Source organism: Anticarsia gemmatalis, chromosome 1, assembly GCF_050436995.1.
Source record: "Anticarsia gemmatalis isolate Benzon Research Colony breed Stoneville strain chromosome 1, ilAntGemm2 primary, whole genome shotgun sequence".
NCBI lineage: Eukaryota > Metazoa > Arthropoda > Insecta > Lepidoptera > Erebidae > Anticarsia > Anticarsia gemmatalis.
Genome location: NC_134745.1, coordinates 1645474 through 1662583, shown reverse-complemented (window position 1 = coordinate 1662583; position 17110 = coordinate 1645474). Strand labels below are relative to the sequence as shown.

At 34.7% G+C, this 17110-nt stretch overlaps 5 protein-coding genes across 5 annotated transcripts; 3 read left to right on the top strand and 2 right to left on the bottom strand.

The window, feature by feature from the left end:
- Positions 1-291: 291 nt before the first annotated feature.
- mRpS11 (mitochondrial ribosomal protein S11) lies at positions 292-1584 on the top strand. The gene is made up of 4 exons (XM_076135945.1): positions 292-565; positions 807-1038; positions 1266-1331; positions 1410-1584. The coding sequence occupies exons 1-4, from the start codon at positions 396-398 to the stop codon at positions 1515-1517; spliced, it is 576 nt and encodes a 191-aa protein (XP_075992060.1). The 5' UTR covers positions 292-395; the 3' UTR covers positions 1518-1584.
- On the bottom strand, positions 1581-3948 carry LOC142987274 (uncharacterized). The gene is made up of 6 exons (XM_076135933.1): positions 3720-3948; positions 3361-3569; positions 3156-3209; positions 2573-3049; positions 2039-2254; positions 1581-1819 (listed from the first exon to the last, which is right to left on the bottom strand). Exons 1-6 carry the CDS (start codon positions 3832-3834, stop codon positions 1733-1735), a joined length of 1158 nt encoding a protein of 385 aa, XP_075992048.1. The 5' UTR covers positions 3835-3948; the 3' UTR covers positions 1581-1732.
- Positions 3949-4178: 230 nt separating this feature from the next.
- LOC142987264 (coiled-coil domain-containing protein 124-B-like) lies at positions 4179-7229 on the top strand. The gene is made up of 5 exons (XM_076135920.1): positions 4179-4327; positions 4402-4565; positions 4701-4886; positions 6352-6458; positions 6722-7229. The coding sequence occupies exons 2-5, from the start codon at positions 4407-4409 to the stop codon at positions 6903-6905; spliced, it is 636 nt and encodes a 211-aa protein (XP_075992035.1). The 5' UTR covers positions 4179-4327; positions 4402-4406; the 3' UTR covers positions 6906-7229.
- Dph2 (Diphthamide biosynthesis 2) lies at positions 7115-9842 on the bottom strand. The gene is made up of 6 exons (XM_076135909.1): positions 9562-9842; positions 9311-9423; positions 8820-9040; positions 8306-8512; positions 7805-8064; positions 7115-7667 (listed from the first exon to the last, which is right to left on the bottom strand). The coding sequence occupies exons 1-6, from the start codon at positions 9703-9705 to the stop codon at positions 7227-7229; spliced, it is 1386 nt and encodes a 461-aa protein (XP_075992024.1). The 5' UTR covers positions 9706-9842; the 3' UTR covers positions 7115-7226.
- Positions 9843-10086: 244 nt separating this feature from the next.
- On the top strand, positions 10087-15249 carry LOC142987249 (uncharacterized). The gene is made up of 6 exons (XM_076135896.1): positions 10087-10203; positions 10793-10964; positions 11520-11650; positions 11945-12047; positions 12339-12415; positions 12568-15249. Exons 1-6 carry the CDS (start codon positions 10164-10166, stop codon positions 13167-13169), a joined length of 1125 nt encoding a protein of 374 aa, XP_075992011.1. The 5' UTR covers positions 10087-10163; the 3' UTR covers positions 13170-15249.
- Positions 15250-17110: the final 1861 nt, after the last annotated feature.

The window sequence follows — 17110 nt, the reverse complement described above, 5'->3', positions numbered from 1 at the left end:
ACAAAAAACACCTAATTTTCGTGAAAATACATAATCCCGCTAAAACTGCTGAACGGATTCCAATGTGGATCTCGATACCACTTTCTGGGCCGATCATTTTAAACTATTAGAAATATTAAGACAATATAGTACTTGGACTTGAAAAATCCTTCCACGCGAACGAAGTAATGGGCAAAATATAAATACAACAACAAGGAGGTTGAATTAAACGCATTAGGCAAGAGTTCTATCTTTACAATGAAGAGTAACTGAACGCAACTGTCACTAGTGTTGTGTCAGTCAATTGTCAAATGCGAAATGTCAACATTATTATTTTAGGTTATAATTACATCGCAGGACAAAAATTACCTTTACTATCAAAATATTGCATAAAAGAGAAATAAATTGTAGACAATATGCTTAGTGCAATAAGGAACACCCTCAGGGTGCCTGCTGCTAGTGTAGCGCGGCTATTTCAAACCTCTGCGCCTCAAGCGACCGAGAAATTCGACCATAAGAGAATACCTCTGGAAGATGAGGGAGTGCAGGGAGAAAAGCTTATTGATTTAGATGCTGTCTTAAAAACGTAAGCCTGTGCAAATAATACAATAGAACATCCAATAAAGTTTAATATTAAAACTTGGTACACATAATTAATAGTCTAATTATTTGTAAACAATCGACCCAAATGGGCTTGTAGCTTAAGGGAGGAGTTACTCATTCTCTGGCCATTTATAGAGTCAAGACCAATTAGACATTAATCATTAATAACAATTAAAATATGTAAACTATTTCATGCAATACTCTTTTTATAATTTTCTTTACAGAAAACATAACCTATTCCCAACTCTAGAATCAGACAACTTGTTAGTCGGCGGCACTTTATACAAAGACCTTCCTATCTGCAATGTGAGAGTGACATCAAACAACACAGTATTCTCTGTGACGGATGCTACTGGCACTGTCAAGATCATCCGCTCCTGTGGTATGGAGGGCTTCAAGAATACTAAGAAAGGAACTAACATTGCTGCACAGACTACTGCCATTGCTATTGCTATGGTAAGTATTATTTGAACATACATACATCACTTCTTCCCATAGGGGCTAGGCCGAGACTAGAGAACTCCACTTTGAAATTGAATAATTAAAATCTAATGATTTTCATCATATAGTTTTGGGCACCTTTGCTAAGAGGCAAGAGACATGTTATAAAGGCTTCATTTGTTGTCAATGTAAGTACATTGTTGTGCTCCATATGTTTATTTTAAACTGACTTATATTTTCAGAGGGCAATTGATAGAGGTTATAGAGCAATTAGAGTAAGGGTGAGAGGCCTTGGACCAGGAAGATTGGTAAGATATTATTGTATCAATAAAAGAGAGATGTTTGTACCATTATGAAGCCTCTCTTAACATTTTTTTTTATTTCAGGCTGCAATCAAAGGATTACAGATGGGTGGCCTAGATGTAGTGTCAATCACAGACAACACTCACATCTCATGGAACCCCCCACGTCCAAGGAAAGCCAGGAGATTGTAGACCAACCACTTAGCATTAACTAGCACATTAGCACTTGTACAAATAAAATTCATTTATTTAAAAATTATTTCTATTTTCATTGCAAACATGATATTTATTTACAATTTATTTTCATATGCTATTTTGAAAAGAGCTCATGTCACAGAGCAAAGAAACAAGACATGTGCCCTTTTGGAAATTGCATGCTTACTTAAATTAAACTTATCTAATGAACACTAGAAACCATATTTTGCTTGAGTCTGTCTCTTTGACATTCTGCTGTTTGCCCATTGGTTTTGCAGGTCAGCTTCATTTGCCTTAGCCTGGAAAATAAGATATAATGTTAGCATTTCGGCAATTAACCCAGTGATCAAGGTGTTCAATTGATTAATTTGAATCATTAGTAAACTAGAATGTGCACTTTAAAGTGTACTTTTAATAGAGAACTATAGTCAGAATCATGAACAGTCATGGCTGTTGGTTCTGCATAGGTACATGAGTGAAACATGGCAAAATATTTTATTTCAGAAACAAATATTCACCTGGTAAGCCAAATATGTAATCTGGTGTTTCCTTCTCTGTTGGCTTGTGGGTTCATTGCCTTTCTTCTTGCTAGAGGACACTCGCTTGCTGGTGTCATCCATGAGACCTTTGAGCAACATCTCTCTTGCATCTGCCAGTACTTCCTGCTGGTTTATGTCCACTATCTGAATGTCCTCGCGCTTTCGTTTGCCGCGCGTGCCGCAAAGTTTTAAGATCTGTAAAGAACATAATTTAATATTACATTTTTACCCACACTTGATATATTTCTGTAAACATCAATTTGTGAAGGTGCAACCTTCAATAACATATAATAGAGATAATAAGAAAATGTGATAAAATTTTAAACAATAATGGTAGAAATACTAATAAATTTAATTAACAATAAAAGCTAAACATTTGGATGTATGGATAAAAAGATTAAGTAAAAGAAGTCAGTAGGTATATAGCAAGTGGCTTTATCTGGTTTCCAGTTTCTCTCAAGGAAGAAAGGAGTAATTATATGAATGTATGTAAAGCTAAATTGAAATACTCACTGCTTCTTCATCAAGTACAGCTTCCTGTGTATTGGAGCTCTCAGCACTATATTCACTATAACTAGAGCCAGCTTCAGACTCTGCTATACTGTTATCATATTCTGCCTCCAACTGTACATGTGACTCTTCCTTCTTGAAGAATGACTCAATACCTCTGGGTTTCTTTGCAATTGTGCTGTTCTCTGTACTTGTACTTGTTTCTATATCTAAAGGCATCTCCACATCCTCAGGAATGTCTACAGGCTTGTTTATTGAAAAGAAGTCTGTTTCTACTTCCTCATTGTCACTGTCATCTGAATAGTCATTGATCAAAGGAGTTGGGTTGATTTTAGCCTTCTTTATTGGTGTGGGAAGTGGGTTCTTTTTGACAGGAGCTGGAGTGGGTCTCTTTGTCAGAACATTTGGTATTAATGACCTTGTTGTGGCTGTGACTCCATTTCTGGGCTGTGGCAGCATGCTCAGTAAACCTGACTTTTTCTAAAACAAATGATTGATTTATATTAATGCTTCTCTTTACTACATCAAAATTTGTATGTGATTGTTTATTAAAGCAATTTCAAATTAAAATATAATGTAATCTTACCCCATTTGGTGCTTTCGGTTTGGCAACTGGTGTACTGTTTTCCACATCTTTGAACTGAAAGAAAAATAAAGTTTTTTTTAATTACTTAGATGTACCTATGTAAACATTAAGTTCTTTTAAACAAGTCCACAGGTTCAACATTTTAAATAAGATAAACAAAAGTTTAGAAATGCTAAAGCAATGAAATAGGATAGAGATATCTTACATCACTGAGTGAAGGTACTGTTATCTTAGCTTTAGGCTTGACACTGCCAACATCTTCCTTTTTGTGCAGAAATTCATCATCTTCTTCAATAACAGCAGGCTTTTTCTTTGATGGTTGTGGCAGTAGGTTGAATAAGGCTGGACCATTGCTCTCTTGTGGCTCTTCCTCTTTTATGATAGCTTGTGTCGTGTGAGTTTTGGGTTCTGGAACTGAATCGAGGACGTTAGTTCATACTATTTTTTATAGAGTTGGGATAAAAAGTGTTTCAAGTAAGTAAAGCTATGCAATCATGAGATACCGTGAGACCAGAATAAGAGAATAATGTACATAATTTTAGAACCATCAGGTAAATAACTTACGTTTGAGACCTGTTTTACTTTCTGTTTTGTTATTCAATACGACAACTGTTGGAGTTTCGTTGTCTTCCTCTTCGTAATCACTCGAATCACTGTTATCATATGCAACTAAAGCCATATCGTTTTTTAATAACAAAATAACTAAGAACAGCGTCTTACGGCGATGTGTTTTATTTTTGTACGAAATACGATGGACTTCGACGAAACCAAAATATATACTTTGACAGTGACAGTGATGGTTAGATGATGATATGACAAGTAGTGTTGGCCCGCTGCTTTTTTATTATTTTACTATTTAATTGTTTTCTGGCAAATAAAGGATTATGATTATATTATTAAGATTATAGGTAATTAAATCAAATAAATATTGTATTGCTTCTAAAAATGTTTCATGAATAAATCGACTAAATAGTTTGAAGTATGTATTGAGATCCATCGAATCAGCTGTTTGTGAGATGGAATCCGATGACAAGGCTGCAAAAATTTCCAGTGTCCACAGATAACCAAACTAATATACAGAGAAAGAGCTGCCGAAAATTATTGTTTTTCTTATTTCCATCTTATAAAACGTTTTGTAATAATAATCTTATTGGCTTCATACAAATAATCAAGTAAGTACTGCTACAACTTTCACAGCATCATTCATCATACGTAATTGTGAACCCTCATTGTATATTCTTTGTAGCCAAAATGCCGAAGAAATTCGCTGGTGAAAACAGCAAAGCTGTTGCTGCCCGGCAACGTAAAGAGAATGCGAAAACGGAGAAAGATCAGAAATTAAAGAAGATGATGGAAGACGCAGAGTGGGAGGACAATGATGATAAGTTGAAGAAGAAACAACAGAAAAAGGTTAGTTTGACTTTACGCGGAACCAGCCTGTGCGAGCTGTAAAAGTTATAACTGCATTAAAGCTATAAGAATCCCAATTTAATTTCAAGCGAATTCTGAATTATTGCTAAAGTTATGCTTATGTCATTCCCTCAGGAAGCCGAAGAAAAGAAGCGTCAAGAACAGTTACAAAAGAAGGCTGAAGCTAAAGCCTTGTTAGAGAAAGAGATGGACTCTATTAAGGGCAACACAAAGGCAGCTCCACCACCACCAAAGATCACCCGAGCACAGATTGAGAAGATGAAGGAGAAAACAATTAAGCCTGAACCTCCCAAACCTGTGGTAACTATTTGACAATTTTTTAGATGGCACCAAGGACTGTTTTTGTGGAGCAAATAACATTTATACTTGTACACAATGTTATTTAACCAAAATGTGCCGGTAAAAAAATAATTGTGACTGATTGAGACCCAGTTTCACAATTCATAAACTTCTGTTTGATATAATTTTACTAGTTGTATTCATACATTTGCTGTCACACAATTTAGTTGATAGGATACTAGACTCTTAAATATAAACTGTAAATCTAGCAATATGTAGGGGAAAGTCGGTTTATTTGGACCACTTTTTTTCAAATGTGTTTTTGACACAATTTTTTAATTATTTTAAAAACAATTCTTATACCAAATTAAACTCCATTTAATTGGCTTTATTTTTATTTAACAATAATCAACATTATAATTATATATTTATCTCAAATTAACAAAATATGAGATCGGAGCTTTGTTCCAATTTACCAAACCAGTATGGTTAATTGGACCATGGGGTTGCTAAATTGGACTTAAGAGTAGATCTAACGAAAAATAAACAAAACTAAATCATTTTTTTTCAAAAATTATAGATTAAATCTAATATAATTATAAAAGAACTCGAAATCAGCCTCATATATAAATCACCTAAGAAAAACAATCATCGCAAATATCAGGATTGGTAATACAAGTCTGATGATTCCATTTATGGCATCGCACGCATTTCACCCAGTCAACTTTTGGCCCTCTTTTATTCAAGTAATTAATCTACATGTAGCACTGTATTAAAGTAATCTACATGTAGCACACTCATTATCAGAATTTTCAGAGCGGCTACTATCTGAATCATCCAAAACGATGACATCTTCTTCTGAAGAGTCCTCACTTAACTCCTTGGTTTCTCGCAGTTTCTTCAGGTTTCCACTTATAATATCTTTTCTCGGTCACCTGTAAAGAGGCAAGAAAGTTGGTAGGATTTTATTTTACTAAATTGTAAAAATATAGTTCGGTAATTTGGACCGGTCCATTTTATCAAACTACATGCGGTCCATTTAATCGAACTGTATAATTTTAAGGAAATTACATCAAAACAAAGACATAACATATCAAAGCCGCCAAATAGTTTTAGCCAGTTATTTGCAGATACATTACGAATATACAAAAAAAAATATGAATCTTTACAACTTACCTTTAATTTAGTTACGTCCTTAGCACAGATCACATAAAATTACAGTAAATATCTGAAAAATAGATTATTGTTAACAGAGACAACACGCTTGGTTTTATGCCGAAATAAAAATAGCCGATGTCAAATGAAGTTAGTTGCACTTCATTATGTGTTTACACTTTTGAAATAAAATTACTACGAAACGGGTTTTTAGAGGTGGTCCAATTTAACGAGCGGTCCAATATACCCAACTTTCCCTTATGTTATATCCTCTACCCTCAATTATTATTAAAAGTCTTACAGTATTATAAGCATACATTTTTTGTTGCAGCCAACTAGAGTAGTAGTAGAAGAACCTCCTCTAGAAGAGAATATCAACAGACTACAATTGGAAGGCGAAGTAGCACAGTCTGTGGATGAAGCTATCTCAATACTCAGGTATTTATTCAAACATTATATTCTTATAAAAAGATGTATGACAAGATGATGATGAGAGAGTATGGGTGTGAATGTGGTAAGGGAAGTTTGTATGGTCTACGAAAAAGTTGTGATGCTGTGTTTGTATTTTAACTAATACTTATGCCCATATTTAGTGGTACACAACAACATACAACTTAGATTTGACTCAGAGTTATCGCTAAATGTTTTACCTACTTTGTTTATAAAGGTGCAGTTTATACATTGTTCTTTATTTGTTACAGTGATAAGGCAGACTTGGACAGGCATCCAGAAAAGAGATTGAAGGCAGCTTACACAGCATTTGAAGAGATTAACCTACCAATTCTGAAGGCTGAAAATCCATCGCTAAGGCTGTCACAGCTCAAGCAAATGCTTAGGAAAGAATGGCTCAAGTCTCCACAGAACCCACTCAACCAGAAATCCTAGAGCCACAAGTATTATGATCTGCTGTCTATAAAATGTGTTTCAGGGATCAACTATAATATAAATGTTTAGATTTTATTTCAGTTTGTGTGTAATTTGCTGGTCATGCTATGGATTTGAAATATTATCTCATTTAATTTGCATAGTTGGTCTTACATGTGTATCTCTTAATAGATCAACAAATCAATATTTTTTTTATAAAAGAAAAAAAATTGTAATTGTTTCAGTAATTTATTGTGTAATAGCAGTCTTACTTAGTAGGACAAAAATACTTTGTACTAGATACCCACACATGTGTAAATATAAAATATAATTATTCTAAATTCATTCTGGTTCATTGCTGTACTGTAGCGGTATGCCTTTGCGACCTTCCTCTGCCTTTTTGACCTCTGTTTCTCCTAGTTTTTGTTCTAGACCTTTCCATGATCTGTCTTGGAGGTTCTGCCCGATACTCTCTAGAGCCCAGTTTTGTTTCTCTGCTAAGTCCATACTGCTGCCTTCATTCGTGTCTACTTTGGTTTCTCTGATCTTCCCTGTGATGAGACTGACATCTGTAGTCTCTTTTATATGATTAATATCACAGTAGTGCCTCCTCCCTGGCAGTAGCTGGTCAAAGTCAGTGACATGGGTGGTGAAGTATGGCTCTCTGTTTGAGTTTAGTGCAACCTCTAACTCATAGGGATATACAATAGGCCTGTAGAAATCTTTTGTACTGGTTAGGTAAAGCTCGTTTTCTGGACACGCAATCATCACGTAAATGTCGATCTGTAAAGAAAATTAAGTTATACGTATTGAATTTTTGAAGACTATCTGAATGACTCGTCTAGCTGCCTTTTGATAATATTTGTTGGTTACCTTAATCACCAAATTAATCTATACTGACAAAAAGTTCATTAACTTACTTCAGGAAAATTGGCTAGCTTTGGTACATTAGGTTTGCCAACAGACACAATATAGCTCTTCTTTCCATTCACTTTACATAGCTGCTTCATCCTGGTAATGATGTCTTTAGTCTGGTCTCCAGCCAGCTTGCAGATGAGAATGCCCACAACCTGTGCATCTTTACACTTCTCAACCAGGAACCTTCTTCGTTTGAACCACATGGTCTCTTCTAAACGCTCTACTTTACTGGTGTCTGGATCTAATAAGTACCATTCTTTTGCTGCAACATAGACATATAAAGTTCAGTGATTTTTTTCTTTTATTATTTTGAGAAGGTAATAAATAGTATGCATCATTTAACTTTATAGTTCTGAATATAACTAGCCTCATATGGCGAAAAATTACGAAGAAATTATTATGTTGAAGACAAAAATGACAACCAGCCACTTCTTGCTTAAAATTAAATGGTGCATATTACAACAATTATGCGTTAATTAAGAATAATCTACAGCAGAACATACCTGCAATAGACACGGTATAATTAAACAGAGTCTGCCCTCTAGTCCCAACGTTAACACAAATGTAATCTTGCAGCACATCCACTGGGAATTCCTTCCCATCCTTGTTCCTCACCACTCTGCCTAGAAATCTGGTGGGATTCTCCTGCAGCTCTATGTATGCTATGTAACTGTGTGGGTAGTGTTGAAACCAGTATTTGGAAATATTGCCTGTAATAAACAAACATTGGGGAAGTTGAGCAAAGGAAGTTTACATCCTGCCTTAGTGCTAAAGAATTTGTGAATATAGAATGTAAAAAAACCATTGGGATACGAAGGAACGTTGTAACTGTGCTAAGTATAAAGTTTAGTGAAATCATTTCAGTGTTTTAATTGTGAGAGCATAAAACACAGATACACTTTCTCATATGAAAATTTTAACATTAGTATTTTCATTATTATCATTATCATCATTTTCATTATCATCATTCATAATGTTTTTTCATTTTTCATTTTCAGTATGGATTTGAATGCTTACCTTTACAATGTTCATAATCTGCATCATAAAACAAACACAGCTTGACATTCTCATCTGTATTAAAGTTTTCCTTCAACACTTGTAAAGTGGCTTCTATATCAAGATCTTTCTTAGGCAATACAGTGTACACTGGGATGTTAGTCTTGGAGAAGCAAGTGTGACCATAGTGAATGACTGCATTGCCTTGCACATGCATCGCAGCTACTGAATCCACACAGCAACTAAAAATCATTGTAATATGGAAATAGGATAGTTACATATTATTCTAAGATATTTTGCAATATTAACTTTGCTAATATTTTTTTAAGGAAATTTATTATTTAAAATTTAATAATGCAATATAAATATCAAATAGATATAATTTAATGAATTCAGTCCAAATTTTATAAGACAAAATGAAAAGTATATATTATTTCTAACACTACAAGAACTATGAATGTACATGTTACTGAGCACACAGCTCATGAAGTTAATGTTAAGAGTAAACAAACCTTGCATATGATGTGTCACCAAGAATGTAAAGATCAACATCTATTTTCTTTTTTATTTCTTCATATATTTTTGCACTGAATGGCAGTAACTCATCCGGAAATTGCAAGCATACCTAGAGAACGTAACAGTACATTAGATTTTCCTACAATATTATTATGGTTAGGTTAGTTTTGAATTGTGCTGACTAGACTCGCAAAAAATGTCTTTAAGATGTAATAATTTAGGTAGGAATGTCAGCGTCAATGTTTACCTTCGAATAATTGTTATCAGTAATCCATTTGCACGTTTGATTAATATCAAACCGTGTTTCGAGATCATCAAAGTTTTCTGCAGTGCTATTAATTTCTAGTTCACGTTCGATACAAATTTTACCATCAGTTGTAAAGTTAGCCATTGTGAAACATTAACAATATGATCAGTTTAGTTAAATTCAATTCAGAAATGATATTTGATACAATATTATATTAGAACTATTCCAATCAACTGAATCAACACAAAGTTAACCAAAAGTCGGGAGATTCTGTCAATGTCAATAGTGTCAAAGGCTACGTTTCTTTACTGCATATGAAACGCGTACATCTTTGACAAGCGTTATAATCTTGTATGTAAATTGTAAGATACAAAATATATTAGGCAGGTAAGTTTACTTATGAAGTTTAACGTAATTTCCATGAGAAAATACGTAAGTTGTATATAAAATCGCTTATAGCTGTCCAAACAGAAACGTCTAAGCACGATGATCTAATCTACAAGAGTCTATGCAGATCAAAAATAGTTTGTCTATGACGTTGTTGTTCTAGCTGTCAAAGTGTCAATGTATTTTGGTGTAATTCGATATTTTTCTAAAATAAAATGAATGCAGCTGCAGCAAAAATGGATACAAACTTTACTGGTGATTGTGTTTTTTATTTATACTGTTTGGATAATGGCTAGGTACGAGAATTATGGTGATTTCAAAGATAGTTCAAGGTTATAGTGGCAGTGATCAAATCCGTGGTATTTTGTTAGCCAAACATTATTTGACCAGATGTTTTTGTATATTTAACAAAGCTTTCTTACGGTATATCATATTACTTGTCATAGCCGAGATGTTGGGGATACAATAACTTTCTAAACAATGTCGAAAAGCGCGTACCTATTACCACTTGTCTTACCTAATTCGTGAATGATTTGTTCAGCCGTCTATTTTGTGGAGGCGTTACATCTGTATTGGGATAAAATAAAGTTTTGATAAAGAAACTTCTGTTTCACCCTTATTTTGACATAGTTTCATTACCCATAAAAAAACAAACAAAACATAGGGAATTCTCATTCTGGTTAAAAAAACACAATTTCTTAGAAGAATATTGTAGATTTTTCTACAACATTCAATTCAAAGAGAAGTATATGGAGATGTCATTGTATATACTCTTTGGTATTCCACCTCTATTCACATCATGTTTATATAAATAAAAGTATTATAAAATGTTTTTATGTTGTAGGCATGTGGGTGAGTTTCTTCACCGCTGCTGGTATACCTTCAGACGTGTCGGCGACGTACGCCCTCACATTCACAGAGAACAGGATTCAGAATGACATGCTCCTGGACCTGAACAAAGAGTACTTGAGAGACATGGGCATTACTAGAATGGGAGATGTTATTGCCATATTGAGGTAAGCTTTAATTCTGTAGACATATTGTATTACCTAAGAATGTTGCTTTATGAAAGATATTGGTATACAGCTGCATCTGGTGAGACTGTAAGCCAATTTCAACATAGTTGCAAGAAAGGCTAGGTTGATGATGATATTGTGTTACCTAAATATCATCATCAACCTTAGTAGGTAGTCTACCATGTGTGTGTATGTTATCCTAAGATGTTTAATTGGACTGTAACACAGTCAGTGAATTTTTTATCAAGTATATTATTGACCTATGATTTTTTTTTTACTACTGATACCAGAGATGCATGAAAAAATAAATTGGTTGTATTATATTGTAGTTTTGTGTTAATTTTTAGTTGTAATAACTTTGATTAAATATTTATAGCTTCCTGTAAGCTGTGTATATAAAATAATGACTTATTACGTCTGCCTTGTGAATCACACAATATTTGTTTTATATTAAATTATTTCAATTTCAATTATAAGTAAAAATTGTTATGAACAAGGTAGTAGAGTTATTAATTACAAATACTGTTATATAAGTGTGTGTTGTATTTGTGTCAGGCACGCAAAGCAAGTGCACGAGAGTACAGCTCGCGACCGCGTGCTGAGCACGGCGGCGGGCGCGGGCGCCGGCGCCAAGGTGCCTGTCGCCGCCATCACCGGCCGCGCCACTGTCGCACAACCCTCCTCACGTTAGTATACATATATAATTACACAATGTATGTATGCAATGGCCTATCATAAACTTGCAACTATTGCAGTTGAAAAGAAAAAATGGGGGGTTCTTAAGTTTTTTATATGATCAAAACTTTTTTCTAGTTATTGGATTCTGCTAATTGGCAAACTTAATGAGCTTAAAATGTGGGTGTATTGAAGAAAAAGATCTATAATTAAAGCTTATTTATATTAATAAACTTGAACATAAGTAGCAGATATATGTGGGCTCTGATTCTGATTTGTATCTTAAAGTTTGTGTTATATTACAGCGGCGAGTCGTATACTGGAGCACTACACGCGCAATCCGCCAGCAGACTCGCCTAAAACCAGCCCATCTTCACTAAAGAGAAAGTCCTCTTCCATTGAACTCATGTAAGTATTTCATTATTTTGAGGAACTATATTACTAATAAGTTTAACGGTGGCCAGTCACTATTGAGACCACAGTCATGGTGTTGTAATTAAAAAAATAGGATCTATGCCTACTACTTCTATATTTCCATGAAAACACATTTCTCCATGCAGTAACACGCCTTTTAGAGAAACTCTGTGCCTTTCAGCACTTAGCTAGAGTTCCCACCTAAAAATAAATCTAGGAAACTTGATCACTAGATGTCATTATTAGTCATTGTTCTTGTAAGTTATCTACATTGTTCTTAAACAGGAGTGATGCTGATGCTAATATGAAGAAAGCCCGCCAAATTCGCTTCGCGGGCGCAGCGCAGCCATCCGTCAAAGAAGGTAACATAACTTACACTTACTAGATTTTGCATTTTAAAATGCAAACATTACGTTTAGTTTATGCGTTGTTATTAAGGATCATTAACTACAACGTTTCACACAGTTAATTAGCTATAAAATTTTACTTACATAAAGCTGCAATTTCCTTTTAGGTCCAACAAAAACTGTGTTTGCGCGTCTCGGTAACTCGGAAACTGTTAAAACTGCTGCTAAAGTGTCAACGAAGGCGGCAGTGAAGCCGATATACGCTCGTCTCGGCTCAAAGCCGGCGTCACAGGAACCTGAGGAAGACCAGATCCCTATGGACAAAGACGCTCTCAAATACGAAGGTATCCTCAAAAGTCCTTCGCCAACCAAGAAAATCGTCACAGTCACTACCTCAAAGAATAACGTACGGAAAATTGCCATGGGATGTACTATGAGGGCGGACGAAACTCCCGTTAGTGTTAAAACTAAACTCGATTTACCTAAATCTAAGTCGGTTAAGTTTTCTAATCTTGTACAATATAAAGAGATTGAAGCGAACAAGGCAGCCACTAAGACAGTGGCCAAACCAATGGCTAAGCAGTTGCCTAAAATTGTCCAGAAACCTATTCAGAAACCCGTCCAGAAGTTTACACAAGTTTTTAACAAGCCTGAAAGAAGGTTGTCTATGCCTGAAGGCAGCAACGGCGTGAAAGCGCGACTAGGCATGAAGAACATCGCAAATAATTTAACTATAACAAGCAATGTGTTCAATAGATTAGGTGTTTGATAAGTGTTTAGTACTATTTAGTAATTTACAATTTACTGTTAAGACTATGTGATTGTTGAATGTGAATTTGCTTTTTAAGGTTCCGTACTGTTAGAGTAAAAATGAGACCCTATTACTGAAGATTCGCAATCTGTCACCAGGCTGTATGAGCCGTGATAGTTAAACAGTTGACAAAATAGAATAAAATAAATATTTAAGGGGGCTCCTATACGTGATTTTGTCGTTTTTATATACAATGGTACGGAACCCTTAGTGTGCGAGGCCAACTCGTGCTTGACCGTTTTTTTTATTATCTGAGTAACAGTTGTATTTTTAATTTAATATGTTATGTGTGAAGTCTGGAAACAGGCTTAGCTTATGTGATTTTTTGTGACTTTTGTATTAGGTGGTAAAATCAAGAAAGGCTTGCTATATACATATTCGGTTCGGCAATATTTATTAAACAACAAAACCGACTCGACTCATTTGTTCGGATTTAGCCAATCGGGTTCATCTACACATTATCTTTTCCCCTGGGCCGATTAATGCCGAATCGAATATGTTTCTAGAAACTATTAATTTCTAGATGTATTAGGCTAGCCTAATACTACCAATTGGGTAATACAATAGACGGAATAGTTCGAGAAGGTTCATATCTGACGGAAGATGCATCTAGCGTAACTTAATTTGTATGGGCTTCGCACCGACGCATCATCGGTTGAGTTTGAACGGTCGAGTGTTTTTCTATACATTTATCTGTTCTGGCGTTGCGCGACCGATAAGACGCGACGTATGTTCCGTCAGATATCAACCTTCCTTTATCCGTTTCTCGCATGGTGCTGCGTTCCCTTATAAACATAGGCATTCACATGGATTAGGTTTGCCTTAAAAAATAGGGACATATTATATTTGACAGTTAACATAAGTTCTAATTTTAGATTACTGACTTCTAAGATACTTTGTTAATATGCAATTCTAAAGATTGTTTATAACATTTATTACTATTACTTGAAACTTTTTACGGTACACTATGTACCAAGTCATGTGCACTCAATTTAATTTGTATGGCGTCTTGAAATTTATGAATCTCTATGCATGTTTAGTATATAACTATGTACTAGCGAGAATGTTCTTCTATTCATCGAAACTACAATTTGTTACTTTATTGCTGGGAAATAATTATTGTTCAGTAATATACTGAACTCGGCTTTCTAGTTAAATGTTACTTTTCATTTCATTCTAATAGCTGTTTATCGTTAATTGGGTATTTGACTGTGTTAATGAAGAATTGTTAACTTGTACGCGTAAAATTCTGAAATAATGTTGAAATTGTTATTATCACAGACTGAAACATTTTATTAGACATTCATTTGATACCAACGAAAATACGAAACTGTAACGTCACACACCACATTTCTATACTAAAATGTGTTTTCGACAATTCATAAAGAGTAGCTGATTTGACTGATAGTCAAGTATCCAATTTATCACCTACTAGTCGATATTATTATATTTATGACGTAAATACGTTTGAAAATAAAATCCAGGAAACTTAAAAAAGATCTTAAATAGTAATATAGTCTTAGTCAGGGTCTTTTGCCTAGCTAGCGCCACCTATATTTTAAAGTATAGTATTAATAGTTGACACATGTCATAATTAGGTGCACAATACACTGCCTTACAATAAAGAAATACAATTGAATGAAAATTGCTAGCTTAATAAGGGTTGGTTCACATCTGACGGAAGATGCGTTGGGCGTAGCTTATTTAGGCACCGACGCATGATCGGTTGAGTGTGAACGGTCAAACGTTTTACTGTACATTATTTTGTCTGTTCTGCCGTTAAGCGACCGATAATACGCGACGTATGTTCCGTCGGATTTCAACGGACCTTAAATCAACAGTTCCCAAATCTGCCTCATTTTACTAAGTACATTAGTATCGTGTGTAAGATCGTTTACAGTTGGAGTTTATTTCAATCATATAAATCGTTTTATACCTAAGATGTAAAATATATAAATAAGATACTTTAAGATATGATAAGGTATGTTTTTTATGTAAATATTACTTAAATTAAATAAATAATTAAAAGTATTTTGTAGATGCTGTTTCATTGGTTGCGTGCGTGCGTGTGCGTATACGCTGGTTTTCTTCCACGTTATTAATAATGCAAACATGTGCTGATACACGCGTTAATCAACATACAGATCGTTTCCATTTGTATCAGTATAGAATACTATGAACATGAGGGTGTTATATTACACCCGAACCCTTTCCACAATTTGTTTTAAAATTACTACATTTATACACTAAAACTATATTCTAGTAAAAGAATTGATAACTAAAAAACTCATACCTAAATCTTTCTACAATTGCAGACCGTGACATTTCTATCGTTGTCATCGTCCCTTAAAAATATAATTAAGTTAAGCAGGAGATACTTGCTTTTAAAAGAAGTATACCAACATGATCATTAAAAGGTTCAAGAACAGAACGATTCACGTAATAACACAAATGAAAGAAAGGCAAAGGAAATAAATACGATATTAATAACAGACTTATTGAAACGGAGTCAACGGACACGAACAGTAACCTTGCAAAAAATGCGTAAGCGTAACCAATGACCGTTTATTATATAAAAGTGTTGGTTCAAAGTTGCAACCACTGTATTGTAAGAAAAGTAATCAAAGTGAGCATTGACCTGTGCACCCTACTCTCAATACGCATGTTTCATGTCACGGGGCACTGGCGATGTAATGGCCTCTCGAGCCCCCGCTATGAGCTTTTCACGGAGGCCTAGTTAAAAAAAAAATCAGTCAATTACTTTTGATCCACTTTTTCTGAGAAATTAAGTAGGTAGGTAGTACTTGATAGCGGCGATTCAACCCTAGCGTTGTTCGTAGATTTTATTTGCTAAGGTGATTTTTAAGTGTAAAATGTGAGTCCTCAACCCGGTCCATTTGGCCCGTGTGGTGGACTCGAGGCCTAACCCCTCCCTCGTTTGGTAGGAGACCCTTGCCCAGCAGTGGGACAGTAATGGGTTAAAAAAAACAAAAAAACGGGACTATTGTTTGCCAGAATCTAATCAACGATATTTGATGTGATGCCGTTATGGTTTCACCATATTATTATACCTTTCGTCTCATCAGTAGCTGTAGATAAAGTTAGGTCACCCAAAGAAAATAGGAACACTACCTACTTACTTATAAATTAATCAGTAACTGAAACAAAAATACAGAACCAGTGAGTTGCGGCTTGAACAATTTGTGGTCTCGCTTCGTAATCCGTTGCGTTTGACAACTAGTGACTAATAAAATACCTTCACGTATCTCACGGATTGCGGACAATATGCCTCTTGTTTATTAACTAATCAGGCAACACAGGCTGTAAATTTCAATCAGTATTGCACACTGAAAATATTCAGTTTTTTAATCTGTGTCACGGGGACTTTAGTAAACCTAGGGACTCGAAATGAAGTATCATTTGCGTATATGAAAAATTGGTACAAAGTACCGACTCATAATCAGGCCTATTAACCTTTTTATATAATAAGCCAAAACTTTTGAACATATCGCTCAAATTGCAGCGTGGCGTGGGAATCAAACCCCCACGCAGTGGTAGCGGCGCGTGATGATCACCGTCGCAACGGATGTCGTTATTTCTATATCTGTTTTTTTCATTGAAATATTTTTTCACGTTTTATTTGGACAAGTCGAGACGCTCTAGAAACTGACTAGAATTGCACTATGACTAATTTTGATTCGATTGTGTTAAGATTTTCATAACTTTCATGTTGATTAAAGAGCCTGTCGTGTTTCAAAGCAATTTGGTAAGTAAACTTAAAGAAATATAATATTTAACTAAATATCATATCCACGGAAAACTATGATATAATCGTTACGGAAATAATAAACAACAGCTACTGATCCACAAACAACAAAAAATATAGCTTATATTATGTA